The sequence below is a fragment of the Chenopodium album genome, chromosome 7 (genome assembly GCF_948465745.1).
Source record: "Chenopodium album chromosome 7, dcCheAlbu1.1, whole genome shotgun sequence".
Lineage (NCBI taxonomy): Eukaryota > Viridiplantae > Streptophyta > Magnoliopsida > Caryophyllales > Amaranthaceae > Chenopodium > Chenopodium album.
The window spans coordinates 66,743,228-66,761,451 of NC_137840.1; the positions used below are offsets into that span (position 1 = coordinate 66,743,228).

At 36.6% G+C, this 18,224-nt stretch overlaps 2 protein-coding genes and 1 long non-coding RNA gene across 3 annotated transcripts; 1 reads left to right on the plus strand and 2 right to left on the minus strand.

Annotated features, from left to right (window-relative positions):
- Positions 1–745: 745 nt before the first annotated feature.
- LOC145638124 (heat shock cognate 70 kDa protein-like) lies at positions 746–11,971 on the plus strand. Its single transcript, XM_081689082.1, has 3 exons — positions 746–769; positions 949–1,178; positions 10,113–11,971. Exons 2-3 carry the CDS (start codon positions 956–958, stop codon positions 11,762–11,764), a joined length of 1,875 nt encoding a protein of 624 aa, XP_081545208.1. The 5' UTR covers positions 746–769; positions 949–955; the 3' UTR covers positions 11,765–11,971.
- Positions 11,972–12,375: 404 nt separating this feature from the next.
- Positions 12,376–12,876, minus strand: LOC145638125 (uncharacterized). Its single transcript, XR_014114622.1, has 3 exons — positions 12,819–12,876; positions 12,604–12,716; positions 12,376–12,513 (listed from the first exon to the last, which is right to left on the minus strand). It is a non-coding gene; the product is annotated as an uncharacterized LOC145638125 (long non-coding RNA).
- Positions 12,874–17,580, minus strand: LOC145640545 (putative transcription elongation factor SPT5 homolog 1). Its single transcript, XM_081691799.1, has 10 exons — positions 17,107–17,580; positions 14,933–15,189; positions 14,675–14,821; positions 14,405–14,572; positions 14,220–14,303; positions 13,848–14,117; positions 13,596–13,751; positions 13,412–13,507; positions 13,228–13,312; positions 12,874–13,112 (listed from the first exon to the last, which is right to left on the minus strand). Exons 1-10 carry the CDS (start codon positions 17,276–17,278, stop codon positions 12,874–12,876), a joined length of 1,674 nt encoding a protein of 557 aa, XP_081547925.1. The 5' UTR covers positions 17,279–17,580.
- Positions 17,581–18,224: the final 644 nt, after the last annotated feature.

Consider the following 18,224-nt stretch of genomic DNA (forward strand, 5'->3'; position numbering starts at 1 on the left):
AATGTTATCGTTTTATAACTTGGTTTAGGTTAAGTTTGTACTGTTATTGTTAATTAATAAACTGTTATTATTGATTGTATACTACTACATTGATTTGTATACTGTTATTGGACATCCGATAGTGGTGGTGGTAAGGCGGTGCAATAATCTAAACCATCATGTAATTGATGAAGAAGAAGATGATGATAATGGTGATTTTCTTTGGTTTTGGTGCTGGTGTTAATGGAGGAAAGCGGCAAAGATATTGACAACAGTGGTGATATCTTTTCCAAAAGTATGAGAGAGAAACTACTTTTTATTGTTGCCAACTCATGTGGTAACTATTAATGAAGTTACTATCCAATATGTATGTTGAATGACAAATATACCCCTAGGTATTGGACATGAGAGTCCCTACCTGATAGTGGTCCATCATCAATTATGGAATGGATTCAAAATACATCTTGGAAGAATGGAAGGGGCAAGTCACATCAACTTATTTCGTAATGTTATGTGCAATTTCTAAGAAACAAGCCAATCTTGATTAATAGTTTACGAATACAGCCTAAGAATTAGCTCAAAATAAAAAAAAAATTCAAAATAACTCTATGAGCCCCACACACAATATATAAATATTTTATTTTTTTTAAAAAAAAAACTTGCCTAGTCAATGAATGAGTCAATACGTCATTAACCCGAGCATTATAAAAAGCTGCTTTCCAAGCCCTTACTCTAATAGTCTCGCTTTGAGTACGTTTTGGAATCATTTCCAGTCACCGACCTCTAAATTGTAAGTTCTTTAGACATTTCAGACATTAGTTTTTTTTTTTTAATTGAATTGATTTTTTATGTTTATGTCTAAATTTAGATTTTTATGAGATTGGACACTAGATTAGTTTACTCTTCCATATTTTATTTTACATTGTGGTTGTACTTATTTAGTGAACTAAGCTAAGCACTAAATAATAGAACGAAAATGAGCGAGAATGGAGGAGAAGATAGAGGGCCAGCAATAGGAATCGATCTTGGGACAACATACTCTTGTGTTGCAGTTTGGGAGCATAATAAAGTTGAAATCATTGTGAACGACCAAGGCAACCGTACGACACCGTCTTGTATAGCCTTCACAGAGAACAATCGCCTTATTGGCGAGGCTGCTAAGAACCAGGCAAATCTTAATCCTACTAATACAATCTATGGTAATCTTTCTAATTAAGCTAGCTGCTACAAACTCCATTATAGCATGTTGCTGCTTTGAATTGTTTTCATTTCGTTTTGTATTGTTACGCTCATTATTGATATTACGAAAATTTTGTCACAAAGGACATTTTATGTCCACTTTTCACAAATAAGTAAGGGTCTGTTCATATTTTCTTAATTTCAGTTCAATTCAGTTTAGTTCAGCTTCAATCAGTTTAGTTCAGTTCAGTTCAACTCCAATTATTTCAGTTCAATTCAGCTCCTAATTTCCCTCTCTCATAAAATATTCATTTCAGCTCAGTTCAGTTCATTTCAGCTCTAATCAGTTCATTTCAGTTCAATTCAGCTCCAATCATTTCAGTTCAGTTCAGTTCAGCTCAGTTCAGTAAATGTGAACAGGCCCTAAATGACTTTTTAAAAAAATGGAAAGTCCCGTTAATCTCTGAGATAAACAAAACTAGATGAAGCCCGTACGATGCACGGTTTGTTTGAATTTTTTAAAATGATATATATATATATATATATATATATATATATATATATATATATATATATATATATATATAAGATTTGTTTATTACATGGCATTTTGGTAAATGAATCAATAACTTTATCTAGTCATTATCATTGTGGGACATACTTTTATTAAAAAAAAATTGTTGATTTATTTACAAAATTATCATGTGATAAACAAATTTTATGTATTTCAGATATCACAAAGTTTCATATGTGGCTAGCCACACCGTGCAACCAGCCACAATATTATTTTTATTTATTTTTTTATTTTTTCTCTCTCCTCTCTCCTCCTTCTCATTTTCTCGAGAAACAAAGAAAAATCAAACAAATCCCAATCATCATTGTTGGAGATAATCAAAGATTTAATTACCATTTTCAATTGAAGGCATCATTGTTGGATATAATCACCGATCTGCGTTTCCTCGTCTTCGTGGGTGGTTCATTCGTCGTCGGTGGTGTTGGTTTTTGGTGGTTTCGAGGGTGGTGTGGGTTGTTGGGCTAGGTGTGGGTGGTTTTGGGATCGGAGTTGCTGGTGGGTTTCACTACTAGAAATAGGCTAAATTCCGACGGAATAAACACCCTGAAATCCGTCGGAAATAGGGTTTCCGACGGAATTCCGTCGTAAGAGGTTGTCGGAAAATATGTTGTAGGAAAAATGAACTTTTCCGACGAAAATTCCGTCGGAAACACTATTCCGACGGAATTTCCGACGGAATTATCCGCCGAAAAAATATTTTCAGGTACTGCAACAATCCGTCGTAAAATTCCGACGGATTCAATTCCGTCGAAAATTTCCGACGGAATTTCCGTCGGAAATTGCTTTTATGAAATTTAAAAAAATACGCCGCGCCACCACGGGCACGGCGTATCACCACCTCCAACCACCAAAAAACCCAACATCAGCAGTCCAGAACCACCCCACCACCCACAACCACCAGATCTACCACTGACAACCACTAGCTACCACCCCCCCCACCACCAGCCCCTAACCCGATCCACCACTCACACCCACAACCCACCCATAACCCATTTCACCAGCCCCCCTAACCCGATCCACCACCCACAGCCACTAGAACCCTAACCCGATCCACCACCCACAGCCACTAGAACCCTAACCCGATCCACCACCCACACCCACAACCACACCCATTAGAACCCTAACCCGATCCACCACCCACACAAACACCCACCAGAACCCCTACCCACCTAACCGACCCCCTAACCGAACCACCCAAAACCACCCACCTAAAACCACCACTACCGGCACCAAAACAAGCCAACCACAACCCAAAAAAAAAAAAAAAAAAAAAAAGAATCCCGACCCAACCCCCAAAATTCGAACACCAAAATTCAAAAAAATCTGATAAAACAACAAAAAAATTCAAAAAAAATTACACATACCTTAATTCGACATAATAAAACTTTGAAATTGGGTTTAGAAGGCCAAATTCGACCACAAAAACTCTAGATCTAGAGTTTTCATGGTCGAATTTGGCCTAAAAACCTTTGTTTTCTTCATGAGGAGAGAGAAAGGGCGAAATTGGAGGAATTTGTTGTTGATTTTCGTAGTCGATGTTGGTGTTATTGTTGGTGTTGGTGTTGTTGTTGTTGATGTCGGTGCTGGTGGGTGGTACTGGTGGTGGGAGATAAAGAGGGGAAAGAAGCTAAGAGGATAAAGAAGGGGGAAGGAGAACGAAGAGGAGAAGGAGAACGGGGATGGAGATGGAGAACGAAGAGGAAAGAGAAGAAGAAATTCAGAGAAGAGGAGAGAGGAGAGATTCAGAGACGGAAACAAGAGGAGAGAGCAGAGATTCAGAGAAGGAGAGGAGAGAGCAGAGAGCAGAGAGCAGAGAAGGAGAGATTCAGAGAAGAGGAGAGAGGAGAGAGAAGGGGAAAGAGGAAGGGAGAAGGTCAAAAGGGGCGGAAGAGAAGATTAGGATTTAGGGTTTTCTTAAGCTTTTTTTTTTTTAAAAAAAAAAAAAAAAAAAAAATTATATTCCGTCGTAAATCCGTCGGAAATTTCCGACGGACTAATTATCCGTCGGAAAATGTAATTTCCGACGGAAAAATCCGTCGTAAAAGTGAAAATTTCGGACGGATTTACGACGGAATTATCGACTTCGTCGGAAATATCCGACGGAATAAAAATCCGTCGGAAATTTTCACTTTTACGACGGAATAATGTGTCCGTCGTAACTAGTCCGTCGCTATTTTCCTGTTTTCTTGTAGTGTTTTGGGATCAGAGTTGGTGTGGATTGGTGGGCGTGGTTGGTGGGGTTTGCTGGTAGTGGCGTGGGGCAGTGGGTACCACAGTTAGTATGGCAATTGGTGGTCAAGTGGTGGCGTGGTTGTTGGCGGCGTGGGGCAGTGGGTACGGGAGTGAATGTACAACAGTTGGTGTCGGTTGGTCGGGGGTTACTTGGTCGGTCAGGGGTTACTAGGTCGGGGTTACTTGGTCGGTCAAGGGTTACTAGGTCAGGGGTTATCAGGTCGGTTAGGGGTTACTTGGGGTTACTAGGTCGGGGGTTACTTGGGGTTACTAGGGGTTACTAGTTCGGGGGTTACTAGGTCGGTTAGGGGTTACTTGGGGTTATTAGGTCGGGGGTTACTAGGTCGGTTAGGGGTTACTTGGGGTTACTAGGTCAGGGTTACTTGGTTAGTCAGAGGTTACTTGGTCAAGGGTTACTAAGTCAGTCAGGGGTTACTTTTGTCTGGGGTTACTTTGTTTGGGGGTTACTTTATCATTTGCTGATTTGGCACCCTGCCGCATGATGCGGCCAGCCGCACCAAAAACGTGTTGTTAAGATATTAATTTGTATTTACCCTAAAAAATGGTAGGAGGACCAAAAATATATATTTTTTTCTCGAGGAGGGACCTTTACACAAAAAATGAGATTTGACCCACCAAGTCAGGCATCGACCACCCTAGCCCCACCCCTTTTATGGCAACCACCTTTCCCTCTTTCCCTTTCATAGCAGCCTCCCCATCAGCCCCTAGCCAGCCACCCCCTTTCCCCTTTCCATTGCCAATGCCAACCCGGGCACCTAGGCCTCCCACTCCAACAATCGGCCCCCACCCCACTCTTATGTCATCCTTCGAATCCATTTTTAAAATCCACAAAAAAATCCAAAATTTCTCCAAATTAACGATAACGATTTTTTTTTTTTTTCTTTTTTTTTTTTTTGACGGGCATCATAATCAATCATTATTAAGTAGAAGAAATACTACTGTCAGCAATTACAAGTGCATGAATATCACTTGGATATTCCTCCAGCCATACTCTAAGGCTATCAAAAGTGCTACTAAGCTTTGCCAAAATATGAGCCACCTTATTTCCTTCACGTTTCACAAACTCGAACGAACGACTCTGGCAGTAACTAGCCATCTTCAGTATGTCCTGTACCACAAAGCCGAAGGTCGTCTGATCTTCTCTGTTTTTCTTCAAGTGATTATGGAGCTTGAGGTTATCCGTCTCTAAACAAAGTCTCACAAAACCCGCCTCCATAGCAATCTTCATGGCATGTCGCATAGCCATTGCTTCAGCTACATCTACCTCATATCGACCCCCAATTTGTACGCAAGTGGCAGCCACAACTTCCCCTACATTGTCGCGCATAACGCCTCCAAAGCCCACATGATTAGTGTTGAACAGAGCTGCATCAGAATTAACCTTGATGACAGTAGGAGGGGGAGCACACCAACGACTTCGCAAAGGTTCAGCAGCGATGTTAGTCTGACCAGAAAGTTGAGCTTGATCAAATTCCCCAACTAACCCGACTGCCTTATGGATAGTATCAAGCACATCCGCCTTCCTCCGATCATAAATCCAACCATTTCTTCGCAACCAAATACCCCAGACAATACTCCAAAAAATACTCCACCAAAGAGGCTCTTTATGTACTATCCTCACTCCACAACACCACTCCATAAAATTATTCCCAGCATAATTCGCCACCTCCACCCTCAATGGGGAAAGGTACCAAATCTTTCTTGCTTCAGCACAGTAAACAAACATATGGAGAATAGTCTCTTGATGCTCACCACACATTGGACAAACCGGATCAACATTCATACCCCTGTTGGCAAGCGCAACTCGAGCCGCAACAACCCCCTTGACCACTCTCCAGGAAAAATTCTTTATTTTCGGGGGAATCTCAGCTCTCCATATACTAACGAATTTAGCTAAATAACCTTTAAGAAATACTTAATTTACTATAGTATTTTCCTTCAATTCCTACTTTACAATTATATTCAAGTTATGTATCATTCTAAATCTTTTATAAAAGTATCTTTTACATTTAAAAAAAAAAAATCAATGTAATGGTAATTTTTCCTCTAAAAATCACATGGTATAAATTTTTGCAACTACATATAAAAAATTAAGTATGTTATTCTTTTTACAAAAATCATAGAAGTAAAACGGGTCATTCGAGTCGAGTACGCATCAGGTCAACAAATAATCGGGTCATGGTTGCATTTGGTCACTTTGGTTTTGGGTCGAGTACCGGGTCAATAGATAATTCAGTTGGATTCGGGTTAGGTTCAGTTCAAGTCGGGCCAAATTTGAATGTCAAGCCAATTATCGGATTAAATTTGGATCAGATTATTTCAATTTCTAGCTCCATTTTAAATTTTAATTGTATATGTAGGTACAAATATTTCTTGTCAAGACAAAAATGTCAATACAAATATTTGATGAATGAAGTAAAACTCTTTTTGAATAACAAAATTACACATTACTCATATTATCTAAGACTACTTTTCTTGATTTGAACTTTTACACTTGGTTATTGGCCAACAAAACCATGCATGTGTATTAGAAGTAGAGTTGTCAGTTTCTGACCCGAACTGTTAGACCCGACTGTTTCGAACCAATCCGAAAAGGAACTGAACTGTTTAAAACCCGTTTTTTGGAAATCGAAAACTGACCCGACCCAATTTTTTCCAACCCGAAACTGAATTGAACCGAATTTGTGCAAACCGTTACTAACCCGACCCGTAATCAAGCCAAACCGTTACAACCGGAACTGAAAGCAACCCAAACCGATTACGTTAAAACCCGATAGAAACCCGACCTGTTTATAAACCGAAAACCGTTAAAACCCGATAAAAATCCAATAAACCTAAATCGTTCCAACCCGTAAGCTGTTGTGACCGAACCGGTTATAATCCGTAACCCGTTGTGACTGAACCGTTTATCAACCGTAACCCGTTGTAACCAAACCGTTTAAAACCCGTAACCCGTTATGACTGAGTCATTTACAACGTGTTACCCAATATGTTTATGATCTAATCTGTTTCAACCCACTACTCGATAAACCCAACTCATTCATGACTTGACTTGATTATAACATGACTCGTTCCTACCCGTTATCTAACTAATTCGACCCGATAATCCGACTCAATTTAAACCGATATGATTTGATTAGAAACCCGCTTCAAATTGGGTAAATTCGTTTTCAAACCAACCAAGTTCAATCTAAATCGATTATAACCTGAAACGATAATGATTGGACCCGATTTCACCCAATCTGTTTTGAACCGAAACCCATTTTCGAACTGACCCAGTTAAACCCAAACTGATTATGACCCGAACCTATTACGACCCGTCCTGATTAAGACCTGAACTGTTTTCAAACCGACCCGCTTCAACCCAAATTGATTATGACTCGAACCGACTAGAACCCGACCCGATAAGGACCCAATCCGAATAGAAACTGCAATTAAAAAAACCAAACCGAACTGACCCGATAATTTTCAAAACCGACCCAAACTGACCCGCTTATTATTTCAACTCGTTATAAACCGACCCGTTATAATCCGAAACTGATAAACCCAACCCAAACCCGAATTGTTTAACCGAATTGACACCCCTAATTAGAAGTATTATAAAGTAATTATAGTTTGAGTCACTTCGGGTATCAGGTCACATGGGGTGGGTCACTTCAAGTATTGGGTCTATTTAGGTCACAATTGGTCAGGTTGGGTCACTTTGAATTTCAGGTCAACTCCCCCTTAGGTCAATTTCGTGTCATATACAATTGAATCGGGTCACGTTTAATTTTAGGTATCGGGTCACGTTTAATTTTAGGTATCGAGTCATGTTTAGGCAACTCCACTCTGGCCTGGGTTCATAAGTTCGAGTTCGGGTCAATGATTTCGAGTTAATTAGTTAATCATGTTTTTTAAAATTAGCTATGGTATAGTTACAAAAAGGATTTTTTTTTACAATTATACAATTACTCTATTTGTTTCGTATTAATCGCAACAAAAGACCTTGCACAAGTAAAATAATATATATATATATATATATATATATATATATATATATATATATATATATATATAGGGATCATAGGGTGAATTTTATAGTACGGGGTAATATAAAGTATATTTAGTGGGAATATATTTTAGAAAAATTTGATTTAAATAATCCGACCTTTACCTCATTTATTTTCAATAATTCAACCTTTTGATTATTGTACAATAATCCATGCTTTTAAGCCTCATTCTATTCTATAATTATATTAGGCCAAAATGACCGGTTACCTATTCTTTGGGTTTTTTTTTTTTTTTTTTTTCTTTTCAATTTTATAAAATAAAAATAAAGGGAAAACTAAAATAAAATATATATATATATATATATAAACTTTCTCCCTCCTCCTTTTCCTAGCCACCATCTCTAAACTAAAGATGGTCATGGGTCGTGCCGGCACATTGGCGGCACGGGCTCGGCACGATTCTAGCATGACATGACACGGCGGCCCACTTGTGGGCCATGGACCGTACCGTGAACAAAATTCTGAAAAATTGGCATTGGCACGGTAGGCGGCATGGTCGGCGGTGTGGCACGATCGTCGGCACGCCAGTCCGGCGCGTGGCACGACACTCGACCCGTCAGGCACGCATTTATTATTATTATTGTTATTGTTATTGTTATTATTATTAAACCATAATTTTTTTTTTTGCTAAATTAATAAAATTATTTATATAAACTTAAGTTATTAAAAAAAAAAAAATTTTATATATATATATATATATATATATATATATATATATATATATATATATATATATATATACTAGATGAAGCCCGTGCGATGCACGGTTTGTTAGTATGTTTTTTTAAATAAATATTTTTCATATTTATGTGATTGAAATTGTTATTATATTAGTTTTAAAATATTAGATAAAATTCATAATCTCAAAAGATAATATTTTGTATTTAATTAATTTAAACTTTAAAATCTCATTCGTCAATTTTACTTACGTGACATTTGAATTATTTAATTGTAAAAAAAAATTAATAATCTCTTATTTAATTGGCTACAACTTAAATTTATAATCTTACATGGCGTGATAAGAAAATTAAATCCTACGTGGCTCTCTAAAAACTCGGGGAAAAACTCCCCTTTATATATATATACTAGATGAAGCCCGTGCGATGCACGATTTGTTTGATTTTTTTTAAATAATGTTTTTTTTTTGTATTTATGAGCCTAAAATTTGTTATATATATTTATATAAAATTCCTAATATTAAAAGATAATATATAATATTTAATTAATTTAAACTTAAAAATCTCATTCGCCAATTTTGCTTACATGGCATTTTAATTATTTAATTCTAAAAGAAATTAATAATCTCTTATTTAATTGGCTACTACTAAGATTTATAATCCTACATGGCGCACTGAGAAAATTAGATCCTACGTGGCTCTCTAAAAACTCGGGAAAAAACTCCCCTTTATATATATATATATATATATATATATATATATATATATTAGATTATCGGGTTGGCCCGTAGCTCAGCACGGCACGGCCCACCAGGCATGTGGGCCGGGGTTTGCCAAAACTTGGCACGGCGCGGCCCACTGAAAATCTGACACGGCACGGCCCGACACGAGCCCCACCTAGGCACGGCACATGCCCATATTTACTCTAAACCCTCTGCCACTCTGCATTCCCCTTCCCTTGTAGCCCCACCCACCCACCCACACCCCCCTTCCCGGTAGACCAACCCCACCCCACCGAACCGATCCCCACCTCAAAACCACCTCTATCCCGAACACCCCCCCCCCCCCCCCCCAGCAGCGATCCCCAATGTTCAATTGCTCACCATCTCTCTTGCCTCTCCCTTCTTTCTTGGTCTAATTGATTTTTTCCACGATTAAATTCCATTTTTCTGGGATTGAATTCTGGGTTTAATTACTTATACTTGCTTTTGCCTTCATTGGAATAGAAAATTCATGTTCATCATTTGATTCTTTTCCGGTTTCCACTTAGGCTCCATTTGGTTCGGTAGAAGTAAATCATTTTTAATAATTTTTTTGATCCCAAGTCAAAATTGAAGCCTAGCGCAATCATAGATATACAAGATTTGAACTCATGATATGTACATGTATTTGATGCAGATGCAAAGAGGCTTATTGGTAAAAGATTTACAGACGAAACAGTACAAAATGACATTAAAAACTGGCCATTCAAGGTTATAGACTCGAACAATGACGAGAATAAACCTATGTTTGTTGTCACTTACAAGGATCAACAGAAGCAATTTACTGCAGAAGAGATAGCTTCAATGGTTCTTTTGAAAATGAAACAGACGGCGGAAACATATCTTGAATTAGAAGTTAAAGATGCAGTTGTCACTGTTCCTGCATACTTCAATGACTCCCAGCGTCAAGCAACCGTAGATGCAGGCACCATTGCTGGGCTCAATGTCATTCGCATTATCAATGAGCCAACAGCTGCCGCCATTGCCTATGGCCTTGATAAAATGAATACTGACCGCAAAGAGGCAGCCAAGAATGTGCTAGTTTTTGATCTTGGTGGGGGAACCTTTGATGTATCATTGGTCCGTATTAAAAAAGATGTATTTGAAGTGAAAGGAGTAACTGGGAATACTCACCTTGGTGGGAGCGATTTCGACAATAAAATGATGAGCCACTTTGTAGCCGAGTTTAAGAGGAAACACAAAAAGGACATTAGCGAAGTTCCAAAGGCGCTGGGGAGGCTAAGAGATGCTTGTGAAAAAGCAAAAAGGATGTTGTCATCTACTAATGACACATCTATTGCTATTGATTCTCTTTATGACGGTATTGATTTTCACTCAACCATTTCCAGAGCCAAATTTGAAAGGTTGAATAATGCTTTCTTTACAAGTTGTATGGATTCTGTTGAGCAATGTTTGAGTGAAGCAGGCTTGAAAAAGGAAAATATTGATGATGTTGTCCTTGTTGGTGGGTCCAGTAGGATCCCTAAGGTCCAAGAACTGCTTAAAGATTTTTTTAATGGAAAAGAGCTCAGCAAAAGCATTAACCCGGATGAGGCTGTTGCATGTGGTGCTGCAATTCAAGCTGCAATCTTGAGCGGTGCACGCAACAATAATGACTTTACACTAATGGATGTCACTCCTTTGTCCCTTGGAACTGTGCTTTATACTGGTGAAATGTGCGTTTTCATACCAAGAAATTCTACCATTCCAGTGAAAAAGACACTAAAGCATATTACTTCAGAGGACAACCAGACAGAGGCAACATTTATTGTGGTCGAAGGTGAGAGACCCATCGCTTCAGACAACAGCTTCTTAGGTGAGTTTGAACTGCACGAAATTCCTCCAGCCCGGAAAGGTAAACAAAAATTTGAGGTCTGCTTTGAAATTGACAATAATGGTATCCTGACAGTGTCAGCACGGCATAAAGGCACTAACAACAAGAAGCAAATCACTATTACGAATCACAGTGGTAGGTTATCCAAAGAAGATATAGATCGAATGTTGAGAGATGCTAAGAAGTACAAGGCAGAGGATGATGAGTACCAAAAAGCTGTAAAAGCTAAGCTTGAATTGCAGAACTATACAGATAATATGTGGGATAAGATAAAAAGGTGCGGAAAGAATTTAGTAAAGAATACCACAAAGTTGATGATTGAGGAAGCTATTGATGAAACAGTTCAATGGCTTGAAGACGGCGATTTTAATGTCAGTGAGGCTACTGAATTTTTGGAAAAATTGGAGACGCTTCAGGGCATTTGTGACCCTCTAATTTCTATGATTTCCTGCTGAAGCCGCTGATATTTGATGATGTATGTCTTGAAAACTTCAACATCTAAGTATGAAAGGTTTCTGTTGTTTCAAAAAATTATTGTAATGTTTGTTCCTTTAATCTCTTCGAATGTTGTTCACAATTTGATGGCTCCTGAGTTTTATCTACTTGTACTTCATTTGCAGCAAAATTATGATTTATGAATGAATTCACTTCTTGTTTCTGTACTTAATTTATTTATAATTTGACATAAGCAAAAAAGTAAAACAGAGCTCAAAGGGACATTAGCGCGCCAAAGCATACTCTCTCTGCTTAAACATAGGCCTAACCTACAGAATGTCATGCATACTTTCCAACCCCATGTTCATGTTGTAGTCTTTTTCATTCAAGGGCATGGCATGCCACAGGCTGGCCGGTCCCAATGCACGACCGTGCGAGTATAACATATTTTGGGAATAAGTGAATAATGCTATACCCAAATCATTATTACAGTGCAATACAATGGTACGAATAGTTAAACAAATTCTTTATTAATTAATAATTACTCGTAGTATTCAACTACGCTCAATCTCGTCGTAATAACAATATTACTTAGTACTTACATGGCTCATATATATATATATATATATATATATATATATATATGGTTGCTACACCGCGAAGACAAGCTAATCTTAAGGTGTAGAGACGAGTCTAGAAGGGCTTGTCAATGCAAAAGAATTCCACTGTTTGTGAGTAGATTCTATTGAGCCATGGTGAATAGGTGTAGCTGAAAAGAAAACAAAAGGAAATGATATTAGATTAATGGTACAAGAATTCAGTGTTCAAAATACTACAAGTAATTCATCTAAATTCATACATGGGTGTGGGCTTCGGAAAGGAGTTCTCCATGGTGTCTCTCCTCCCATAGAATGCAAAGGTGTACGAGGATGCAAAGGTGTTTCTCCTCCTGTCCGCTGTTGCGGCATATTGCTGCAAGGATGAAATATTACACAAACATCAATAGCTAAAAACCGACAGTCTAATAAAACGAAGATTAAGGAGATAGAGTAGTAACATTAGAATGGAACTTACTAGCTAGTGTTTGAAACAGGCACTTTGTCAGATATATGGATTCGTTCAACTGCACTCAAGAGTACAAAATTAGGCAAATTATGAAGCAGAAAGTATATGAGAAGTTTACTAGTACATTATTTGCACACTTGCCTGTAATCACTTTCATCTGAGCCTCTAACTCAACCCTCACATTCTGTCCATTGACACCCTTAACACAACCGCGATATCCTTTGTAAGGACCATGGAGTATTTTCACTTTACTGCCAATGAATGAATCATGTCTTTTGGAAGTGTTCCCAGTCACTCGTCCCACTGTGCAGTGCACAACATCAATTATCAGTACATGAGGTTTAAATGAATGACTTAAGAAATAAAAATCTTGCATTTGAAATCTAATAATTATCTTTAGACCAGAAAATTAACATACATGTAGATGAAGAACGACTTCCAAGCAGCGATTTGTAGGATGAAAAGACAGGCTGTGGTAAAGGTTTCGAGGCTGATGAATTATGCTGCAAAAAATGGAGATGACAGTTACACATCAGAGCCTGAGGATTGCGGAGAAAAGACAGGGGAAGAGATTCAGTAAGTGCAAAGCCAAATGAACTTACAGGTCTCTCCTGAATACTACAACCACCAATCCCAAATTTAGTTATGCTTTCTAATTTCTCATTCGATTCAACGACTTGTGCAGAAAACACGGTAATCTGCAAAGGGGAAAATACATATTCTATGTGAATGCTGCTTCAAGCCAAGTAAGTCAGAATAATTAGAAATGTTGCAATTTGAACTTACAAGGTCTTTTGATGCATCAGATAGAATAACAAGCTTATTTTGATCAACCTTTACAACCATACCGGTTGCACCTTCCAGCTGACCACTTATAACCTTCACTTGACACCCCGGTTCAAAATACTTGGCGAGTTCCTTTCCTTGCACAGCAACCGTTTTCTGCCACAAAGAAGAATAACATGAGCCATCAAAACAGGAATGTATTCATCATTTTTCTTACTGATTGATACAATGATACATCGAATGGACTTTTACCAAAGGTATCTTCTCAGTAGGTCTAACATGTACGATATCTCCCTCCACACACTCAACAAAACCCTTCAGATTCTTTAGATCACCCTTCACCACCACAACTGCATCACCCCTCATCCAACATCCCTTTTCTTTTCCTTTAAATAAAGTCGCCATATCTGCATCAGCTTCTCCAATTTCTCGAAAGTTTTCAACTTCTTGTATACTTGGATGTATATCTCCTGTGATAACTGAACTCAGAGCAACTGTCTTACACAAGTAATCTACACCTTCCTGAGAAAAGCATATAGCAGCCAAAATTGATGTTAATAAATCTCAAACTTTAGAGTATCCCTATGTTTGAAGTACTTCTTGAAAAGATAATTAAGTACATACTAGTTTATCTGACAAAGTTAAGGCGTCCAACTTAGGAGTAACTTTCACAGTAACTTTGTGCTTCACAGTATCAACATCTACAACCTAAGACAATATAACCATATATTTCAATAGTGAAAATGAGACAAGCTAAGTGATAAAACGTTGGTTGACCCAATGAGATAGAAAGGACATCAAATTCAAACCTTAGCAAGGTCGCCTTTGTAACTTGATCGTTTCAGTCTAACCCAATCCCCTCTCGAAACATGAACATCTGTACGATCATGTGGCTCAACTGAGAGGACATTCCTCATTTCTTTCAGAGGTACCATTGTTACACTCCTAGCAAAGACATTACGCATTCCCTTACATGCCTAATTATGACAAAAGATATACATTCACTAATTAGATTTTCAACAGCATCATTATGTACATCAGTACATGGTCATTTACTTGGTGAAAACAGAATGACAAACCTGCTTAACATGAGTCTCACAGTATGATTCAACATAGATATAACTCTTCAGATGATCGAGGGAAACAGCTGATAAAATCTTAGATTTGAAATCTTTCTCCAATGATTTCTGCATAAGAAAGGCAGCAACTTCCCTCTCGCGACCAGGCTACACACACATTTGAACACACATCACATACAATAATCTTTCATATGTTAGTGTAAACAAAGATTAAGCATTATAAATGAGTAAATACTCATCATTTGTATCCTTCCTTACCAAACATTTAATCAACCATAGTTTCGGGTCCCTAACAGATGGCAACAAAGTCTGCTGCTCCAACTCTATGATTTCTTCTTCAAAGTCTTCATCATAGCTCATTGAACTTCTAGAACTATACCTTTCATTGATCATCTTCTCCATAGCGGCGACATCCATTTCTTCCTCGTCTCTCCTATTAACCAATGATGGTTTAGGCACTCTCTCAACGAATTCATATTCATCTGGGTTATCATCCTCTGAATCAACCAAAAAGCCTACATATATACATCCAATTTATTAGTTTAATTACTAAGCCACTTAACTGTAATGCAAGTGATCTTCTGATATAATTTGTTTTTTTTTTTAAAAATTCAAATCATTCAGTCACTGCACATATGCATTTGCACTTTATATCATTTGATCAACAAACTAGAAATTAAATAGACAAAATAGTTGTTGCTTATCAAAAGTATGGAATAACTATCATAGAAACATTGTAATGCTTGGACTCTGTAAACAACAGTTTACTTCTCATAGTACATTGCTTGATTACTTGAGCAGTTACTTATCATGTCAATACATAGCTAATTTGTTAGAGAATTTTATTGATTTTCTTGAAAGCAAGTATAATCATCTATGTTAGAGAATTTACTCAACCAAAAACTTAAATTAATGTTTATATACTCTATCAATTTCATTAACACTAAATCTATAACATAAGCAAACACTCACTAATAATAGAATGAAATTGAAATATTAAAATTTAAAGGGCTAAAGAGGTAAGGCTTTTTTAAATGTTTCAAACTTAGAACACCATGTCCTGAAGGTTTGGCTTGTATTTCCTTAGTCTTTAAGTTATTATTCTTTTAGCATAAGGGACAGAGGAGAAAGAATTTTTTTTTATTTTTTTGTGACAGTAGCGGAGAAAGATATTAGTGGATGATGTATCGAATAATCACATTTGGTTCATGTAGTCAACTCCACTTATAAGATTAACGCTTTGATTGATAGCTTACGAGTTATAAAATAATCAAGTACAAATAAATAGTAATATTGTGTATAACTGTATAAGGCCTACTCAATAACAATTATTGCTAACAAAGTTGGGATAAGTGGTTAACAATTATAATTAGGTAAAATGGTTTCAAATTAGAATTAACTAGTCTTCTAGCCCGTGCAATGCACGGGTTGTTTATAGAAAGTTGTATTTAGAGATAGTGATAGAGGAAATACCAATAAATCATTATGGGGTGTAATGTGTGATCTAAAATATAATTAAAGAAATTAGATTCTTAGGGCTCTAATTCAAAATGAGGCTTTAAAAAAAGAAGGTGAAGGGATTAAAATTAAAGAGAGAAAAGGAAAAGGTTAAATTGAATAGGGGAGATGAATATGAAGGGTGTATAAGAGAGATGAAAATATAAGTTTAATGAAATAATTAAGATAGTGTAATAAAAAATTAAAAAATATATATATAAGAAAACATGTGGCACATTTGGTGTAAAAGAAGCTTAAAAAGTGTAATAGAATGGACACATGTGTATTTTCCGGTTAGAGTTTTTAAATACTAAGTATAGATAAGCCCGTTTAAATAAAACTTGGGTGCATATGATCAGATAGTCAGAAAGAATACACTCAATCACTCATAAATACAATGCTGAATGCTCCATAATGAAAGTGCAATATTTCCCATTTTTCGTTTTAAGTCGATCCTTAAAATTTTGACTTATATACATATATATTTTTTAATGTAATACAAGGAACAATTTGGGATAGAAAGAACACACCAACATGAATTATACAGTCAGAAAAAAAAAAAAAAAAAAAAAAAAAAAAAAAAAAAAAAAAGGAAGTTTTAAATGGCTTCAACTAATTGGACTTTAGAATGAGATATCCTACATATAACAACGGCCCAAGCCTTTTTAAAAAAGCCCAAATTTTTTTTAATATGCTAATTGGACTTTAGAATGAGATATCCTACATATAACAACGGCCCAAGCCTTTTAAAAAAAGCCCAAATGTTTTTTAATATGCTAACTTCGAATAAAATAAGATTAAATCTGAGCCGTCCATCCATAATCTCCCAAATCCCCGCAAATCACGGTATTTTTAGAAAGAAGAATTCAACAAACCCTAAAAATTAGAAACCACAACTACAAAAAAAACAGAGGAGAGAGAAAATCAATACAAACCATCATCTTCTTCTTCATAACCGTCTTCATCCTCATAATTTCCATCACTTTCATCAGCTATGTCATCAAAATACACACTCGCCCTTCGTTTCTCCGGCATCTCATCCTCTTCTTCGTCGTCTTCTCTCTCCGATCTCCTCCGTCTTCTTCCTCCGCCGCTTCGTCGAGGCATTGTTCTTTAGAGAGAGAATTTGGGGTGTTGAATGAGAGAGAATTGAAGGATTGGGGGATTTGTGAATGAAGAAGAATGAATTTGAGGTGGTATTTATAGGATTTTGAGGGGTGATCAGGGTTTGATTTTACCATGGTTACGGTCGCGGAAACTTTGGTGAAGTTTTGATAAGATTGAATTGAGTTAGGGTTTTTTTGGGGAAGGAATTGATACGATTGAATTGAATTAGGGTTTTTTTTTGGGGATTTTTTTGTTGCTGGAGAAACTAACAGCGTTGGAGTTTTCCGTTAGTTTTTTTGCCTTTTTTTAACGGGGAAGTTCGACGGTTTTTTTATTTTTAATACGTCAATTCTATTACTTCATATTTTACAATTATACTTTTCCGTCAAATTATTAAAATTTAATTTCGAGTAATTACGATTTTGTATATTGGGTTCATGAATCTATCGTGGAAATTATTATTTTTTTTTTTTTGCTTTCTCTCTTCTTTTTTTTTTCCTTAGTTTACTATTTTTGGCTAATTTAAATTATTTTTTTAATTAAAAAAAAAAAAACAATTTTTTCTACTTGCTCTCTCCTTTTTTTTCTTGTTTACTATTTTTGGCTAATTTAAATTATTTTTTAAAAAAAAAATAAACTGTCTTTTTTTTTTTTTTTTTTTTTTTTTTAATCTGGAAAATTTTTAATCTATCTTAATTAAGCTGAAATTCCAATATTCAATTTTAGGTACTCCGGTATTTTGTGTTGTATAGAACTCGAAATGTTAAATTTAGAATTTGAAATAAGCAATCGCAGCTTCTCTGCAATTGACTCCGCCGCGGCCGGAACAACCTGCTATGAAGAAACTCTGTAGATCATAAACTTCATGTTTAATCCTGCTTCGATGACGAATTTAGACCATCAATTATAGTTTGGACAAATTCAATCTATTATAGATGTCATTGGA